The sequence below is a fragment of the Lithobates pipiens genome, unplaced genomic scaffold, assembly GCF_037356315.1.
Source record: "Lithobates pipiens isolate NorthernLeopardFrog02 unplaced genomic scaffold, aLitPip1_a1.2 Scaffold_13, whole genome shotgun sequence".
In the NCBI taxonomy this organism is placed as follows: Eukaryota; Metazoa; Chordata; class Amphibia; order Anura; family Ranidae; genus Lithobates; species Lithobates pipiens.
The window spans coordinates 385,039,846-385,057,537 of NW_027507718.1; the positions used below are offsets into that span (position 1 = coordinate 385,039,846).

The 17,692-nt window shown below is 41.1% G+C and overlaps 1 protein-coding gene across 3 annotated transcripts in view; it reads left to right on the forward strand.

The window, feature by feature from the left end:
• The window catches only part of STOX2 (storkhead box 2), a 281,677-nt gene that overhangs the window by 247,951 nt on the left and 16,034 nt on the right, over nucleotides 1-17,692 (forward strand). For all 3 annotated transcript variants that reach the window (XM_077477288.1, XM_077477290.1, XM_077477289.1), the window contains exon 3: nucleotides 6,771-9,036. In XM_077477288.1, the coding sequence (XP_077333414.1) occupies nucleotides 6,771-9,036 (2,266 nt within the window). The remainder of the gene's footprint in view (nucleotides 1-6,770; nucleotides 9,037-17,692) is intronic.

The window sequence follows — 17,692 nt, forward strand, 5'->3', positions numbered from 1 at the left end:
TTGGCCATGGTGGAGAGACTGGAATCTGATGCTTCTGTGAACAGGTGTCTTTTATACAGGTAACAAATTGAGATTAGGAGCACTCCCTTTAAGAGTGTTCTAATCTCAGCTCATTACCTGTATAGGACACCTGGGAGCCAAAAATCTTGCTGATTGATGGGGGATTATATACTTATTTCATTAATTCAAATAATTTAACTTTTTTGAAATGCATTTTTCTGGATGATTTTGTTGTTGTTCTGTTTCTCACTGTTAAAATCGACCAATAAAATTCTAGACTGATCATTTTTTTTTGTCAGTGGGCAAACGTACAAAATCAGCAGGGAATCAAATGCGTTTTCCCCTCACTGTACTTGTACAGGGATTATTTTAATTTAGGACATTGTGTTCCAGTGTGTTTTTGATGTATTTTGCTGTGATCCATACAGAAAAACACTCTACTAAAAACGCTGTCTAAAAAGTTCTACTTTTCTAACTGGAATGCACTGCACTGGTGTGAACTAGGGCCATTGGAATACATGGAAAACACTGTGCATACATTTTTCATGCAGATTAAAAATGCAGCGGACTGCATCTGAGTTGAACCAGCCTTTCGGCTTGGATTGCTTTAACAGTTTATCCAATACTTTTAATTTTGGCTTGGAGCTTTTTTTCTGCTTATTAGGCCTCGGCACACACTGGATGTTTTGCTATCTCTCCTAGACTCCTTTTCTCTTTACCCCTCTTGACAGAGTTTTGGCAGAAAAAATGCTTGATCCCTGTAAATGTGTGTAATGCACTTTGGAACGTCAGCGCTTGTGCATTAATTCATTTAATTGGCCATAATAAAAATGCATTCTGGCCATTGAAATTAATGCTCAAGCGCTTAGGCGCATTTACAGGCATCAATCGTTTTTTTCTGCCAAAACGCCGCTGCTCCTGGACCTGCTGGCAGTAGGTTTTTTTCTGATTCTAAACTCCTCTAAACACCTATGCATGCATGGACACACAGGCTAACATGCAGGAGCATTTAGGCCCCATACACACTATCAGTTTTTCCTTCAGATTTACCAAAACCACATAACATGAGGTCAAACCTTAAGCGTTTCAATGTGTATGCAATCAGGCAGGCCCTTCTACTACATGGTTTTGGTAAACCTGAAGGAAAAAATCAGCAGATAATCTGATAGTGTGTATGGGGCTTTAGAGACAGGAAAAAATACTCCAGACACATACTGCAGCTGCTGGCTTTTAACAATAGGACACTTACCTGTTCCGGAGTCCAGCAATGTCGGTACCACAGCTGATGTTTCCATCAGCTGTTGGGTCCTTCCGCCGCCATTGTGGGTAAGGGTACCCAGCAGTGTAACCTTACAGCTTCACTCCGGGTACCCTACTGCACATGTGCTAGGCCCCGCTCCTCTCTCCTGGTGGCCCGGTGACAGGAGGAGGGGGGAGCCCTGCGGGGGTTGTCATGGGCTACGGCCCAGACTCCCGGAAGTGGGAACCGGATACCTGTCAATGACAGGTATCCTGTCCCCCCTCTCCCCTGAAAGGTGCCAATTGTGTCACCGGAGGGGGAGAGGAGACAAATGAGCGGAAGTTTCACTTTTGGGTGGAATTCTGCTTTAAAGTTACAAAGTTGTCTTCATGTAAAGAAGATCTTGTATTCTGTAACATGGTTCTTTAAAAAAAAAAAAATGTATCCAATATTCCTTATTTTTCCCTTTGCAATATTATAGGGACGTTTATATATTTAAGACGGTGGAACTTTATTTTTTTATTTTTTTTTACACTTCGTGATAGGGTTCCATTTGGTTGTGTACCCCCTATTAAAGTACAACTAAAAGCAATAGGAGAGAGAAATTAGAACGCCTGTCATTTTTTATTGTTGTCTGTGCCATTGGGGAGATTCGCCCTCTCTATTTGTCCAGTTTACCATTCGCATTGAAAGTGATAATATAAGAAAATCCCAAATTTGCGGTTTTTCGCAGAAAAGTAGTAGAGAGGAAATCTTCCATTGGTGGCAGTAACGTGCATTTGCATGCATTTTGTGTTGCAGTGTGAATGATGGACATAGAAACCAAAGGCTTTCTATGTGCTCTTGCAGTAACCTGCATTTATCTAGCACAGCAAAACACAAGTTGCTTGACTTGTGAAAGAACCCTTCCTGAATCAGCTAGCATATTTTTCAGTGCTGACACCATGGCAATACCTGATTATTTCTAACAAGTGGGATGAAAACATTTTACAACTTAAAAGCAGAACTATAGGCAAAACTTTAAGTGTACTAGCGTGAAATAATTTTAGTTTTGAGTGTGATCGCTGTATATTTGACTGTAAAATTGTGTCCGTTTTTCAGACACTTGCAAGCCATGTGTATTGTGACCTTTTAATTTAAACGTGCATTGGAATATATTTAGTTTTTCCTCACTTAGCTGTAGAGTTATGTAGTAAGTAGGAAATGCCTCATCTATTAATGAGGTTCATCTTGGGTCAGCATTCCTTGTGAGCAACAAACAAAACCTAATCTTCTGTCTACGGGCTCGGTGTAAGGGCGCAACGGACTCTCTTGAGATGCAGAAAACGTACTTGTCTAATAATTCAAAAGCAAAAGCTGTCTGGACACTGAATCATCAAAGGACTACATAATCCTAACTAACAGTATTACTCCTGTCATCCACTATTTAGAAGAACAGAATCTCTAATATTAGGAATTCCTAACAATCAGTAAATATATTTATAAAGATGAAAAATGCAAAAAAATGGATTGTAAGGTTTAGGAAATCGGTCTACATGTTGTCCACAATATGCCTTTTGAGAACCCTTTACACCAATACCTTTTCAATAAACACCTTGACATTTTTGGTTGTTTGAATTTTGCGGTATGAAGTACCAAAGGATTCATGAACACTGAGCATTTGCTCAGCTCTACTAGACTCCTTTCTCCTGGCAGGAGAAAAGCCGCATTTAGCTGCGTATAAGCATGTCAAGCACTTGGGCGTTTACTCATTTAATTGGCCAGAATATTAAAGTGATTTAAACCCCCCCCCCCTTTTTTTTTTTTTAATAACAAGCATGTCATACATACTTGCTCTGTGCAATGGTTTTGAACAGAGCAGACCCGATCCTCCAGCACTCCTGGCTCCTCCTGCCGAGTACCCCCCTAGCAAGCCACTTGCTGGGAATAGGGTATTTGTGCTGGCTCGCTCCCAAGCCCCGCTGCCTGCATCCATAGACATGGCTCCCATTGCTATCACTTTTCACTGTGAGGAGGGGGAAAGAGGAGAGAGCTGCTGCTCTCGTCCACAGCGCTGGCTCAAAATCGGACACAGGTAAGTACTACCTGTATTGCACAGAAGGCTTTTTACTTTCATGCAGAGAATGCATTAAAGTAAAAAAAAAACACCTTAAAGCGGAGGTCCACCCTAAAATGGACCTTCCACTCATCGGAATCCTCCCCCCCCCCCTCCGGCGCCACAATTGGCACCTTTCAGGGGGGAGGGGGGTGCAGATACCTGTACAGTACAGGTATTCTGCACCCACTTCCGGGATAGCTCTCTGCAGAAAGGGGCGTAGATTACGCCCCTTTCCGCAAGTGCCCGCCCCTTTCCGCAAGTGCCCCGCTGCCTGCTGGGAAACATACAGATCCCAGAGGCAGCGGGGAGCGTCCTTATTGCACAGCGCGACTCGCTCATGCGCAGTAGGGAACCGGGAAATGAAGCCGAAAGGCTCCATTTCCTGATTCCCATACCCAAGATGGCGGTGGCAGCACTCGAGACGATCTAGAGATCGGCTTCGGGTGCCGACATCGCGGGCGCGCTGGACAGGTAAGTGTCATTATTTTAAAAGTCAGCAGCTGCAGTATTTGTAGCTGCTGGCTTTTAAAAAAAAAAAAAAAAACGCGGAGTCCCGGTGGACTCCCGCTTCTTTAGAAACACCTTAATTTATTCTGGCCATTGAAATTAATGAATGTCCAAGCTCTTGATACTCTTAAGCATGTTTACACATATTTAGGCATGTCAAGCGTTTTTTTTTCTGCCAAAACGCTGCTGCTCCCGGCTGTGCTGTCTGTGGATTTTTTTTTTCTTTGGCCTCTAAACTCCTGTAAATGTGTGCATGGACACATAGGCTAACATTAGGAGGTAGAAAACAAAGATGCCCCTAGAAGCGGCCTTTAAAATGCCCAGTGTGCATGAGTCCTAAATGTCTAAGCCCTTGTACACAAGGTCGGACATTCCAACAGAAAATGTCCGATTGGACCGCATTGTCGGATAATCCGACTGTGTGTGGGCACCATCGGACTATTTCCGTCGGAATATCCGACTGACAAAGTTTTAGAGCTGGGCTATAAAACTTTCCGACAACATGATCCGATCGGACTTTGTCCGATTGTGTGTAGAGAATTCCGATCGGACAAAGTGCCACGCATGCTCAGATCAAATTCCTAGACCAAAGCTACTGGCTACTAGCCTGAACGAAGTCCCGTCGTAACTAAAGAATGTCATCACGTTATGTACGATTGGATTTTCCGACAACTTTGTCCGACCGTGTGTATGCAACACCAGTTTCGGACAAAATCCGACGGATTTTGTTGTCGGAATGTCCGACCATGTGTACAAGGGCTTATGCCCCATACACACGATTGGATTTTCCGTCGGAAAAAACTTGGATGTTTTTTCCAACGGAATTCCGCTCAAGCTTGGCTTGCATACACATGGTCACACAAGTTCTCCGTCAAGAACTCGGTGACATACAACACTACCACAAGCCGAGAAAATGAAGTTCATGCGTCAAATTGTTTCCGAGCTCGCGTAGGAATTTTGCGTGTCGGAATTGCTACAAAAGATCGGAATTTCCGATCAGAACTTTTTCCGACTGAAAAATGAAGAACCTGCTCTCAATCTTTTGCTGGCTGGAATTCTGCCAGCAAAAGTCAGATGGAGCATACATCCGGTCGCAATTTCTGACCCAAAGCTCACATCCGACTTTTGCTGGCAGTGTGACTATAAGAATTTTCTTCACATTGCTGTCCGGATGCCAGACTTATCTTTAGGCCTCATGCACACTGGACGTTTTTTGATGTTTTGGCTGTAGATGTTTTTTCTACAGTCATTAAACTTTCCATCATGTTATCCTATGTTTCCATGCACACATAAGGTGTTATCAGCAGTTTTGGACAGTGGTGTTTTTGAGCAGTAAAAAAAACAAAAAACTAGTGGGTTCTGAGAGACATTTTTCAGCTGTAAAAACGATCTAACGGTCAAACATTGCTCACCAGCGTTTTTAATCGTTTTTGATCCATTGAAAAAAAACGTTTTTTCTTTAAAAAAAAAAAACTTGGAAAAACACTAATTTATGCTAAAAACGCTATTGCAAAAATGTTGAAAAAAGTTGAAAAATTCACTGCAAAACTACTGACATTTTTATAACGTTATTATAATGTCCAGTGTGCATGAGGCCTTGATAATCGCAATGAGAAATTTGGTCAACCATTTCAAAACTTTATCCTGCTTGGTTTGTGGGGGCCAGGGGTGTAGCTACCAGTGCCATGCCCTTGACACAGTGAGGCCGCGTACACACGGGCGGACTGTTCGCCCAACTTTGTTCGTCAAACAATCCGACAAACAGTCCGCTCAAAATTTGCATGAACGGACTTGACCACACACGATGAACGAACAGTCCGCTGAAAGCGTGCGTGATGACGTGAACGGCACGTACGACGGGACGAGAAATACGACGTCCAATACACTGCAATGCAACCTTCGCCGTGTAAATCCTTTCTGAGCATGCGCGAAACTTAGTTTGTCGAACAAGCCTACACACGAGCGGACTGTCCGCTGAAACCAAGTTTCAGCGGACTGTCTTACGGAAATTCCGAAAAACTTTGTTTGTCAGACTGTCCGCTGAAACTGTCCGCTGAAGCCCACACACGAGCGGACTGTCCGCTGAAACACTGTTCAGCGGACAAAGTTGGGCGAACAGTCCGCCCGTGTGTACGCGGCCTAATGTTTGTTGCCCCTTCTTCACTAGTCCAGACAAATCATCTTGGTGTAATTTTTTAATTGTAGAAATTTCATACTCTCCAACATAGGTCATGGACTACAGGTTCATATTGTGCATTGAACCTAGATTAGTTTTGCTACACACCTGGTGAAAACATCTAAAATGGCCTGCTGTCTATGTGACTGCCTGGTTCCCCAGAACAGCAGTAGCATATTAATAGTCAGAGGTGTGATGATTTCATGCTATTTGCGATGTGGTCATACTATTTCAGTATCTTCCTGTGCTTTCTTTGGATTGGATGGGGAAACTTTTCCTCAACTCTGTTCATGAATGGAGTTATAGTTCTCCTCAAAAGCACATCAACTGTGTGATCTGCCCCAATATTAGGCAACCAAAGTTGAAATATAAGCTCCATGAACTATTCATCCTTGGTGTGGTTACATATCTGTAATGCTCTATAGTATGCCTGTGTATGGGCTATATTTATCAGTGGTCAGACAATGTTAATTTCTGCAATTGCTTATTACTGTATGCTTTATTTTAACCATATTGAGCTTTATCAGTTAAGATGTCAGTGTTTAGAGATGCCATAGATCTAAAGCCACCAATCAGAATAAAAATAAGTTCAATTTTATAGGAATCCTTTGAATTTTATTGGTGACTCGACTATGATGGCAGATCTTTCCACTGACATTTGAGGTGTACATGAGGTACACTGTGAAGTTAATTAAATGTTTTCTATCTTGTTACTAACTTTATTTTCTTGATGTTTTTTTTTTATCCAGGTGTACCAACCCCAAGCTCGGAAATCCTGCGACATACACTTAACATGCTTGTCCGAGAAAGGAAAATCTACCCAACCCCTGATGGATACTTTATAGTAACCCCACAGACTTATTTCATAACCCCATCCCTTATAAGAACTAACAGTAAATGGTACCACTTGGATGAGAGGATACCTGACCGGTCTCAGTGTACCTCTCCACAACCAGGAACTATTACGCCATCTCCTTCAGGGTGTGTCAGGGACAGAACTCTCTCCAAAAACCACTGCGACTCTTGTCATTGCTGCAGAGAAGATATGCATAGCATCCATGCATCTACCTTACAAAGGAAATCTGCAAAAGACTGTAAAGACTCCTATTGTCCCCCCTCGTTGTGCCAGATACCCCCTACAGAGAAAAGCAAAGGTACCATAAATTATTCATATAAAACAGAAACCCTTTCAAAACCTAAAGATGGGGATAAGCCATCTAAAAAATTTGGTCTGAAATTATTTAGGCTAAGTTTTAAAAAGGACAAGGCAAAACAACTGGCTAATTTTTCAGCCCAATTTCCTCCGGAAGAATGGCCCCTTCGAGATGATGACACCCCAAATACCATACCCCGTGAAGTAGAGATGGAAATCATTAGGCGAATAAACCCTGACTTGACAGTGGAAAATGTCGTACGACATACTGCACTAATGAAAAAACTTGAAGAAGAAAAATCTCAGAGGAGCAAAGCTGGTTCATCAGCTCACCATAGTGGTAGAAGCAGGAGAAGCAGGACTCACAGAAAAACTCATGGAAAATCTCGGTCACACAGTAAGAATAGGGCTTCCAAAGGTGACCCTTCTGAAGGTTCCCACTTAGACTTACCTGGAGAGAGAGAGTATGAGTTCTATCATCCTCGGAATCGTTCACCAAGGGAAGGTTGTTTCATAATGGAGCGTAAGGGAGGAGAAAATTTTGTAGTGCTCAGCAATCCAAACATGATTGAATCTCATTTTCCTGTTACACCAGAATGGGATGTGTCTGGTGAACTGGCCAAAAGGAGAACTGAAATGCCTTTTCCTGAACCCTCAAGGGGGAGTTCCCATTCCAAGGTCCATCGAAGTCACAGCCATACACAGGATAGAAGGTCAAGAAATGAAAGGTCAAATAAAGCCAAGGAAAGGTCTAGGTCAATGGACAACTCAAAGGGACCTTTAAGTGGTGCTTCTTTAGGGACACCGGATGACCTGGGTGAAGGCCTGAGTCTTGATGATAAAACACCAAGCCAGTCTTTTATAGATGATGGCACTTTAAGACCATCTCACAGTAGCTTGAGTCATCAAAGGACTCTAACTTACAAAGATGCATGTGGTCCTGAACTAGCTAGTGGTGGTGCAGATACCCCTAAATCATGTAGCCTGTTGGAACAAGGAAAGCTTCCAGAGACTTTATCCTCCTACAGTGAACTTAATTCTTGTTCCAAAAAAACAGCGGATGACTATTTTCAGTGTAATACATCTAGTGAAACAATTCTCACTGCTCCATCCCCTTTAGGTAAAAATAAAGAGGACATTGATATATCAAGTCTCGCAGAAGGCTTGAAAAGACTTTCTCCTGCCGAGAAGCCACAGCAACACATAGCCAGAGAGCAAGGTGAATACAAAGAAGACTCACCAAAAGGTACTGTTAGTGGTCTATCAGTTGCTGCTTCTGGTCAGACCCCAGAAGTGATTGCAAATGGGCGATTGGTGCCACATCACAATTCAGAATCGAGCAGTCTTGATAAAAGGAAAGAAATATTCAGTAAAGATACTCTATTCAAACCTTTGCACAATAGCCTATCTGTGAACAGTTTTCATAAATCGGGTGTGAATTTGCTGAAAACACACCAAAAAACTTCTCCTGAAACACTGCCAGCAAGCATTGAGAACTTTGAGCAACCTATTACCACCTCAGTTACCCCAAACCTTGCTGTCTCACCTAGGCCACAGGAGCCAGCAGGAAATCAAGAAGCCTCCTTTGATTATTACAACGTCTCGGAAGATGACGAGTCAGAGGAAGGTACACAAAAGACAGCAGAAGAAGAAAAAAACAACAGAGACGATGTGGGGACAATGCAGTGGCTGCTACAGCGGGAGAAGGAAAGGGATTTACAAAGGAAGTTCGAGAAAAACCTCACACTTCTAAATCCAAAGGAAACTGACAGCAGCGGTAGCCAGCGAGCCACACATTCGGCTCGTTTGGACAGCATGGACAGTAGTAGCATCACTGTAGACAGTGGATTTAATTCCCCACGGTAAGAAGTAGCCTCTGTTTATTTATTGTGGAATATTTCCTTTGTTACATGGATCAATAATAAGGTTAGGCAAATATATAGTTTTTGTTCAACTTGTCCTATTTTTGGCCCAAACCAAGATTTTATGTTACAGAAAGAATATCATTATTCACTGTCTGAAGACGAGACCTAGGTTAACGGAAATTCTGCTTTCTTTCATGTGTCACTGTTTAAAACTTTATAACATGCTGTAACATTTTTTTTTTTATTATTATTATAATAGCACCTTGATATTGGCTTCCATGATTTGTTCAACCGAAGAAATTACCTATTTCACTTTCAAATATTGATGATTTATACTTAAAGTGATACTAAACACACACTGTTTAATTTACATTGGCCCTTCTGTTTCTGTATGTGGATGATGGCACTGTAATTATTTTAATAAAAAAAGTACCTTTTTCCTTCTATACAACTGTCACATGACCCAGCTCTTTCCCACGCTGTCTGCAGGGAAACATAAGGAGGAGGAGCTCCTACTCCTGCTGCTGGTCACATTCTTTAAAAAAAAACAAAAAAACAGCCTTTGGAATACAGAGTAAAAATAAATAATATCAATAAACTGTTTTAAATTGTCATACAAATATACTGTATATATTTGAAATCAAATCTTTATTTTTTTGGCAATAACATGGTGTGGACAGATTTCTGCCAGCCAAAGGCTGTGTCAAGCCCCTCCAATCTGTGTTTTAGAATAAGAGGGAGGTGAAGCCTCCAGCAATATACATGTAATATCCCGCCCCCATTGTGTTTAGTTGATTAGTGGGCATAGAGTGAGTGAGTGGGCTGTCATTTACCACTGTGTATACATCCACATGTGTGGCTCTATAGTCACATGGGCTGCTCAGATGTGACGGGGAGGAAATGCTCAGCATAGAAACTCACAAAAAACTGAGCATATGCAGAGTTGCCAACACTGCTCTGCAAAATCCTAAATTGGGAACGTGGACAGAAGGGGGAGATAGAGAGCAGCAGCACCAACCATTTTTTTTTTGCACAATACAGAAAATGAATCTCGTAGTGATTGAGTATGAACAGAATATAATACACAATTTATTGATTGTTTTTTATGATGTGGGTTTAGTGACACTTTAATGTATATCAAAAGCCTATATTTCTTTCCTTATTTTTTTCATAATTTTGGATTGAGCAAAGAACGTTTAAAACCATTGACAGTTTTTTTTTTACCATCTGTGTCCTATTCAAGAACATTTCCTTCCCTTCCTCCACTTTTTTTGTGGGGGGGGGTCTATAAAATTAGGGGAAATGCATCCCTATTACTGTTCTGGTGACAACTCTGCTTTGCAAGGCAGTGACGGGCTCAAGAGAGTTAGCATTATCTCAAGATCATGGGGGGGGGGGGGTTGGGGTTATGGTAAGCTTAAAGTGGTATTAGAGTAAAAACATTGTATTATATTGCAGCTTACCAATCCTTGGATGTTGTGATCGCATTTAGGCTTTTTCTCTTTCACTTGATGATCTGGCCAGTAAGACACCTCCTGTATTAAGAGTGCCCCCTCCCCAGATGAAGAGGCACAGGGGCACCTTTGGACAGCAGTATTGTCAGTCTAAGGCCCCTTTCACACTGGGGCGGTGTGGGCGTCGATGGTAAAGCGGCGCTATTTTTAGCACCGCTTTACCGTCGTTTTCGTGGCGGTATGCGGCCATTAGCGGGGCGGTTTTAACCCCGCTAGTGGCTGGAAAAGGGTTAAAACTGCCCGCAAAGCGCCACTACAGCGGCGCTTTGCCGGCGATATAGCCACGCTGCCCCATTGAGTTCAATGGGTTGGAGCGGTGAATACACCGCTCCTTCACCGATCCAAAGATGTGGCTAGCAGGACTTTTTTCACCATTCTGCCAGCGCGCCGCTCCAGTGTGAAAGCCCTCCGGCTTTCACACTGGAGTGAAAGGGGCTGTGTTTTTTCAGGCGCTATTTTTAGCGCTGTAGCGCCTGAAAACCGCCTCGGTGTGAAAGGGGCCTTAGGGGAGGGAAGTTTTAGATGTACTAGTAGATTTAGTTAAAATTGAATGCAAACTCCAGTTATGCAAGAGGTAACTGCAAGAGTTGTTTTTTTTTTTTTTTTTTTTTTTTTTTTTTCTTCTTTTGGGATAAAGGTTTTACATAAATGCTGACCATTATAAGCACCCCTGTCATTTGCAAGAGAACCTGTACTGTTGAAAAGCAACAGACTTACTGGCTGGATCACCGGATGACAATAAAGGAAAGAAAGCTAATAAATAAAGCAACCGTCACATCTAAGAATTGATATTATGTAATGAATGCTTTTTTGTTAAGCTTGTATTCATTTCAAGTTTTAGCTAAATTGGCAATGCTTGCTTTAATTTTTTGGATAGGGTGAGGAGGGATTGGAACACCTGTCAGGATTTTATTGCTGTCTGGTAGGAGGATTTAACCTCTCTATTTTTTTCTATTTACTGTTATCACAAATTTTGGGTTGCCACCAGAACAGGTATAAAGGGGAAATCTTCCAATAGGGACACCAGTTCTAGTTTCTTCCTGTTTTGGATATGGGACAGGAAGTGAATGAGAATCTCTACAATGGGACACAGATGGCAAAAAAGGGGAGTTTTAATTCATCCTTTTTCTATCCAAAATGGGAAAAAATGATTTAGTTTTTCTACTTTAAAGAGCCAGTTCATCCAAATCAGGTAGTTATTTTATTAGTTGGCATTAGTGTTATGAATCTTGTATATAGTAGCATTCTCAGTATCACCAACCTTCAATGGTAATGATGAGGCCTTATCACTCCAGTTTATATATTTTTTTTATTATACATTATAAAGAATACAGACATAAATGCCGATTCCATGGAGATATGGGTGGAGGTGGTCTTGAGTGAGAAGATCTGGCGATTGAAGTGACTGAAGGTGTCTTGTGTTTGTAGAATGCCAGATTATGGGGTACAAACTGTATATATAAAGAATGTATTCACCAGGATAAGAAAGTGGCATTCACAAATATTTGTCACTCCTCCACTGTGTAATGCCACCTTTCTTAACCTTCTGACCAGAGTATCCCCTGAAATAATTTTTCAGGGCTCATTCACACCGGAACGTGCTGCATTCTGTGTACGCTTCTCGCACCTCGTTTCAAAACACACGAGTCGCGTAGGAATCGCACAGGAACGCGGCCCATGGTTAGGAATGAACTGTCCCTCAATCCCTTGCCAAAACTCATTTATTGGGGACAGTGGGAAGAATGTAATTTACACTGCCAGTGAGAAGAACGCCAAGTTTCCAGACAGCTAAAGAAATAGTTGGTGTCATGTCAAGTGGTGTTGAACTATGCAGGCACCATTAGATAGGAGGTCAATCAGCCACAGCTCAAGGAACCACTAGCAACCTCTGGAGGAATCCTAGGGTTCCGCTGAGCTCTGAGTCTTACGTTCTGTTGTGCAGAATTTGTGAAAAACACCCTGCTTAAAAATACTATAAATATATAGAACTATAAAAATACTCTAAAGCCCCATACACACTATCAGTTTTTCTGCTGAGTTTTTCCTTCAGGTTTACCAAAACCATGTAGTGCAAGGGCTTGCCTGATTACATAAAAATTGAAACTCCTAAGGTTTGACCTCATATTACATGATTTTGGTAAATCTGAAGGAAAAACTGATGGTGTGTATGGGGCTTTTGGGTTTTCTCATTGTTTTCCCTACAGGATGAATCGGTGGAATTGTTTGTTTTTATTTGCATGCTTCAAATTGCCATTCACAAGTTTCTGCCTTTCTGGTTAATTTAGGGTAGTATTTTTTTTTTTTTTTTTTTTTTTTTTTTTTTTTTACATATCTTCTTGACTTATTGCTGGTAAGGATCATTGTGCAAGTCGAAATATTAAAATGTTGTATTTTTTCCCTTGTGGATGTTGGGTAAACTGTGTCTACAGAATGCAGCTGTGTTCATAAGTCTGTAAAAGTAACAACTAATGGTGAACCTGTCAAAGGCAAAAGGATGGATATGAAATTGCTGCTTGTTCAGTTTTGTATAAATTGTTACCTCCTTGATGCTCTCCTCTGAGGTAATTTATAGGTAAAAAAAAAAAAAAAAAAATCCTCCCTTGTAGTGTGACTTCCCCACATTGCAAGAGTTAATGACAATTTAGGTCTAGAAAAAGCACTTTTACTTACCTGATTCCCTTCCCCGGCAGCGGACTAGCTGTTCCTCCTCTCCTCCTCAACACTTCTCCTCTTCCCAACTCTCCAGAGGTGGACTGTCACTCAATGTCCTCGCATCTAATGCAGGACTCTGGGCTCTGCATTATACCTGATGACCTCAGAAGATCTACAACAGCCGAGCATGGGGAAGAGGGAGCTTGCAGAAGTGGAGGATCAGATATGTAAAACTGCTTTTTATGGTACCCTAGACCTAAACAAGTATTTAACTCTTGCAGCATGGGGGGCAACCCCCACTAGAAGGACATTCAGCTTTAAGGTGAGCTGCCATGTTTATTTCAGAATTTCGATATACCATTTTAGTCAATTGACAAAAGCAAAGTGGACAGAGAGCACATCATCACTGTGCGTGAACTGTGTCGCACATAATCACTGTGTGTGAAATGCGTCGCACATTACTGTGTGAAATGCGTCAGTTTGTGGTTGATCTTTCTGTGAATATATTTCTTCTCACTAACAGATAACTTGAATGTTATGCTGAAAGAATGCAGTCCATAAGTTCTGCAATATGTTATATGTTCTTTATATTATAGTTGTTATACAATATATTGTTCTTTATTGACCATCTTTGTGTTGCATAAATACATTTTGTCATGCATATGCAATACAAATAATGCCAATTTGCACTAAAAGCTGAAGTAAAATATTCTGTGGGCACAGTTATGTTTACGTTTTCCCCACAGTGGCAAACAAAGATCAACTTTATTTTACCTTAAAGGGTAACTCCACGTTCATGGGGGAAAAAAGTAATTTTGTAGATGAATGTTTTTAAAAATGACCTTTCCTTTTCAATCTGCAGTGCTGTAATTTTCTGTAAAATGCAATGTAATATGGCAAACTGGAGGCATTCTCTACACAGAATGTGCACATAATGCCCCCCAGAAACATTTTCTGCTTGTGTGATTGGCTCACATATTTTCCCAGAAGTCTGCACTAAGATACAAGTCAGCTATCAGGGCATCCCCTGCAACAAGAATGTCATTTTTTGGTGAGATGCTCCCAGTAGTAAATCCCACATAAAGAGATGCAGACCCTACAGTTTTCCTCATCAGAGCCCTGCAGGTGCAGCAGCTGATTAATAATTATGAAACCACTCCCATTAGATTGACTTTTCACATGGGCCCCGACAAACACAGGGATTTCTTCAGAATGACAATAGGTAGGAATCTGCAACACAGTTTGTTTAAAATCCTTGAAATTGAGATTTTTTTTTTTCTCAACAAAAGTGGAGTTGCTCTTTTTAAGGCTCCCTGCAAACTTTTAAAGCTAGCAGAAGCATTTTTTTTTTTTGCTCCTAGACATTAAATAGTGCTATCCTATGTCTCCATGCCCTATACTTTAGGGTAGTGTTTTTTGAGCTTCAGTGTCTAGGAACAGAAAAATTGTTTTTGTAGAACTTTTGGGAACGATTTGAAGACAGAAAAAAAAATGCTAAACGCTACTATAACACTCCAACTCGCTTTTTTCAAGCGTTTTTTTTTTTTTTTTTTTCATGTACTGTAAAAACACTAATATCGCACTAACACTCCTAATTCCTCCAGAAAGCTACTAAAACTCTACTAGAAGCCAGCATAAAAAATTCCACACTCTGCGTTTTTTAGCCAGCGTTTTTTTTTTTCTAGCATTTTTTAAGCTTTTAAAAAAACGGTACTGTGCATGCATCCTTAGGGCTCATGCACACTGCAGCTAAAAAAAAAACAGCTTTTTACAGGTGTTTTGAGCTTTTATTTCTGCCTTTTAAAAGCTTGAAGCAGCTTGTTCTTTTTTTGTGCTCTTTCTCGTGTTTTTATTAAGCTCTTTCGAGCTTTTTTGAGAATAAGCGTTTTTTTTGTTTTTTTTTTTCACAAACCTCCTAGCTTATTTTCTTAACCACTATATAGCAAAACAGAAAGCTGGAACAAAGGTTTTTGCGCGTTTTTGAGCTCTTTGGGGCACTAACTCCTTTTAAAAATACAAGTTTGGTGGGGGGTTTTTCTGTCTGTAGGAGCATATGCCTAAAAACGCCTGAAAAAGCCAACGTGTGCATGGACACATTGGCTGCCATGGAGGGGAGTTTCTAGACAGAAAAAAAATAAGCTCAAAAGCCTGTATGTATGAGCCCTAATGCCCCATACACACGATCGGACATTGTTTGGACATTTCCGACAACAAAATCCATGGATTTTTTCCAAAGGATGTTGGCTCAAGTTTGTCTTGAATACACGGTCACACAAAGTTGGTCGGAAATTGCGAATGTCAAGAACTCGGTGACATACAACGCATACGATGAGCTGAGAAAAATAAAGTTCAGTAGCCAGTGTGGCTATTCTGCTTGATTCCGAGCATGCGTGGAACTTTGTGCGTCGGAATAGTGTACACACAATCGGAATTTCCGACAACGGATCTTGTTGGAAAATTTGAGATCCAGATCTCAAATTTTGTGTGATGGAAATTCAGAGAGAAAATGTCCGATGGAGCCTACACACGGTCAGAATTTCCGACAAAAAGCTCCCATCGAACATTTACCATCAGAAAATCCAACCGTGTGTACAGGGCATAAGGGTGTATGTAACCACAAGCCTTTTTTTTTTTTTTTTAAAGATATCTTTTTTCGGATAGAGGGTTAGACCGTCTGCCAAGTTTTTAATTCTGTCTGGGCTCCCCCCCACGTAGATTTACCTCTTTTTGACCTGGTGAAGGCTGGAAGTGATGGGAAGTCCATCATTTTTGACTCGTCATGAGAGCAAGAGATTGGGAGTTAATTTTCCAGTACAGACAAATTCTTTGATGACCACTGTCACACCCTTACTTTGGGTAGATTTCTGCTCATTGCATCTACAAAATATGAAGTAAAGGGAAACCTCCCTAGCAGAGCACAGACCACAGAAAATAACCTGATAGGGGTTTTACCATTTCCTTCTCTATCCATAATGCAACCAAAAAAAAACGCGTGCTCCAGGATCCCCAACAAACATAAGGGAATAATAGTAATTGTTCTCAATTATACTGCTGATGATCTCATCGCTCTGCAGCACAATATTAGAGTGGTGTGATGCATTCTTCTTGCAGTAGCTAACTGCCTTCTACTGCTCATCATGAATTAATCAAAGCGTTTTGTAATAAACCATAGAAGTCTCCTAAAGTAATCTCATCACGCCATACTTCAGTAAATACTATCTGTTTACTCATCACTACTGTCTTTGAAAAATAGATTTGTGTACAATCAAGTTTCATTGAGCCTAATAACAGAATACACTGTATTTTTTTATTTTTTTTATTCTGAGTTCTGTAAATTGAGGAAAGGTGAAATATCATTGGTTGCAATGAGTTGTTGCACATCATTCAGTTATGCCAGTGATGGAGTGAAGCACACATCTTTAGTTCATCCAGTGATGGAGTGATACTCACATCTGTATACATAGTAGGTAAGGTTGAATAAAGACAACAATCCATCCAGGTCAACCTGTGTAGGTGTATGTGTGTCAGTGTCGATAATCATTTCCAATATCCCAAGTCTTCTAAAAATATTAATACTTCCTGCGGACACCACTGATTGTGGAAGAGAGTTCCACCTCCTTATCATCCTGACAATGAAAAACTCCATGCACAGCTTTAGGTTAAAGCAGAGGTTCATACAAAAATGGAACTTTCGCTTTTCCGAAACCCCCCCCCCCGGTGTCACATTTGGCACCTGTCAGGTATTTGCACCAACTTCCGGGCATATACTCCCGCGGGAGTCTACGCCTCTCCCCCCTTGCTGTCTGTTGGGAAACACGGGTCTAGGAGACAGCAGGGACCATCTGGATTGTGCAGCAGGAAACCTGGAAGTGAAGCTGCAAGGCTTCAGTTCCGTATTCTCTTACCGAAGATGGCGGCAGCAGCACCCGAGAGCCGACATCGCAGGCACCCTGGACAGGTAAGTGTCCATATTTTAAAAGTCAGCAGCTGCAGTATTTGTAGCTGCTGACTTTAAAAAAAGAAAAGTTGGCGGACCTCCGCTTTAAATCTCTTCTCCAATCACATTTTGTGGCCCCGTGTCCTCTTACACTGCCTGAGACTGAATCCTTTTTTTTTCTATGCTGGGATCTCCATTTGTAAATCAGTATCATATGCCCTATTAAGCGTCTCATCCCTCTTATGTATGCACATCACTCATCAAATACCCTACCCCAATAACCTCTAAATGTATTTTTTTTTTTCAAACCTATTATTCTCTATGGATATCTGCAGGACAGAATAGATTAAATAATGCCAGTAGTATCAGACATTTTTTTTTTATGTCTAAGATGTAAAGTTAATATAATACCTAATATTATTTCATTTGAAATGCTCCTGATCTGCACTGGAGATCTGCCTTGACCCCCTGTAGCCTTTCTAGAAATGCCGTGACTGGCAGATGTAAAGTCTAAAAGAGAAAGCGCTATTTTTGCAGAGAAAGTGTGAAA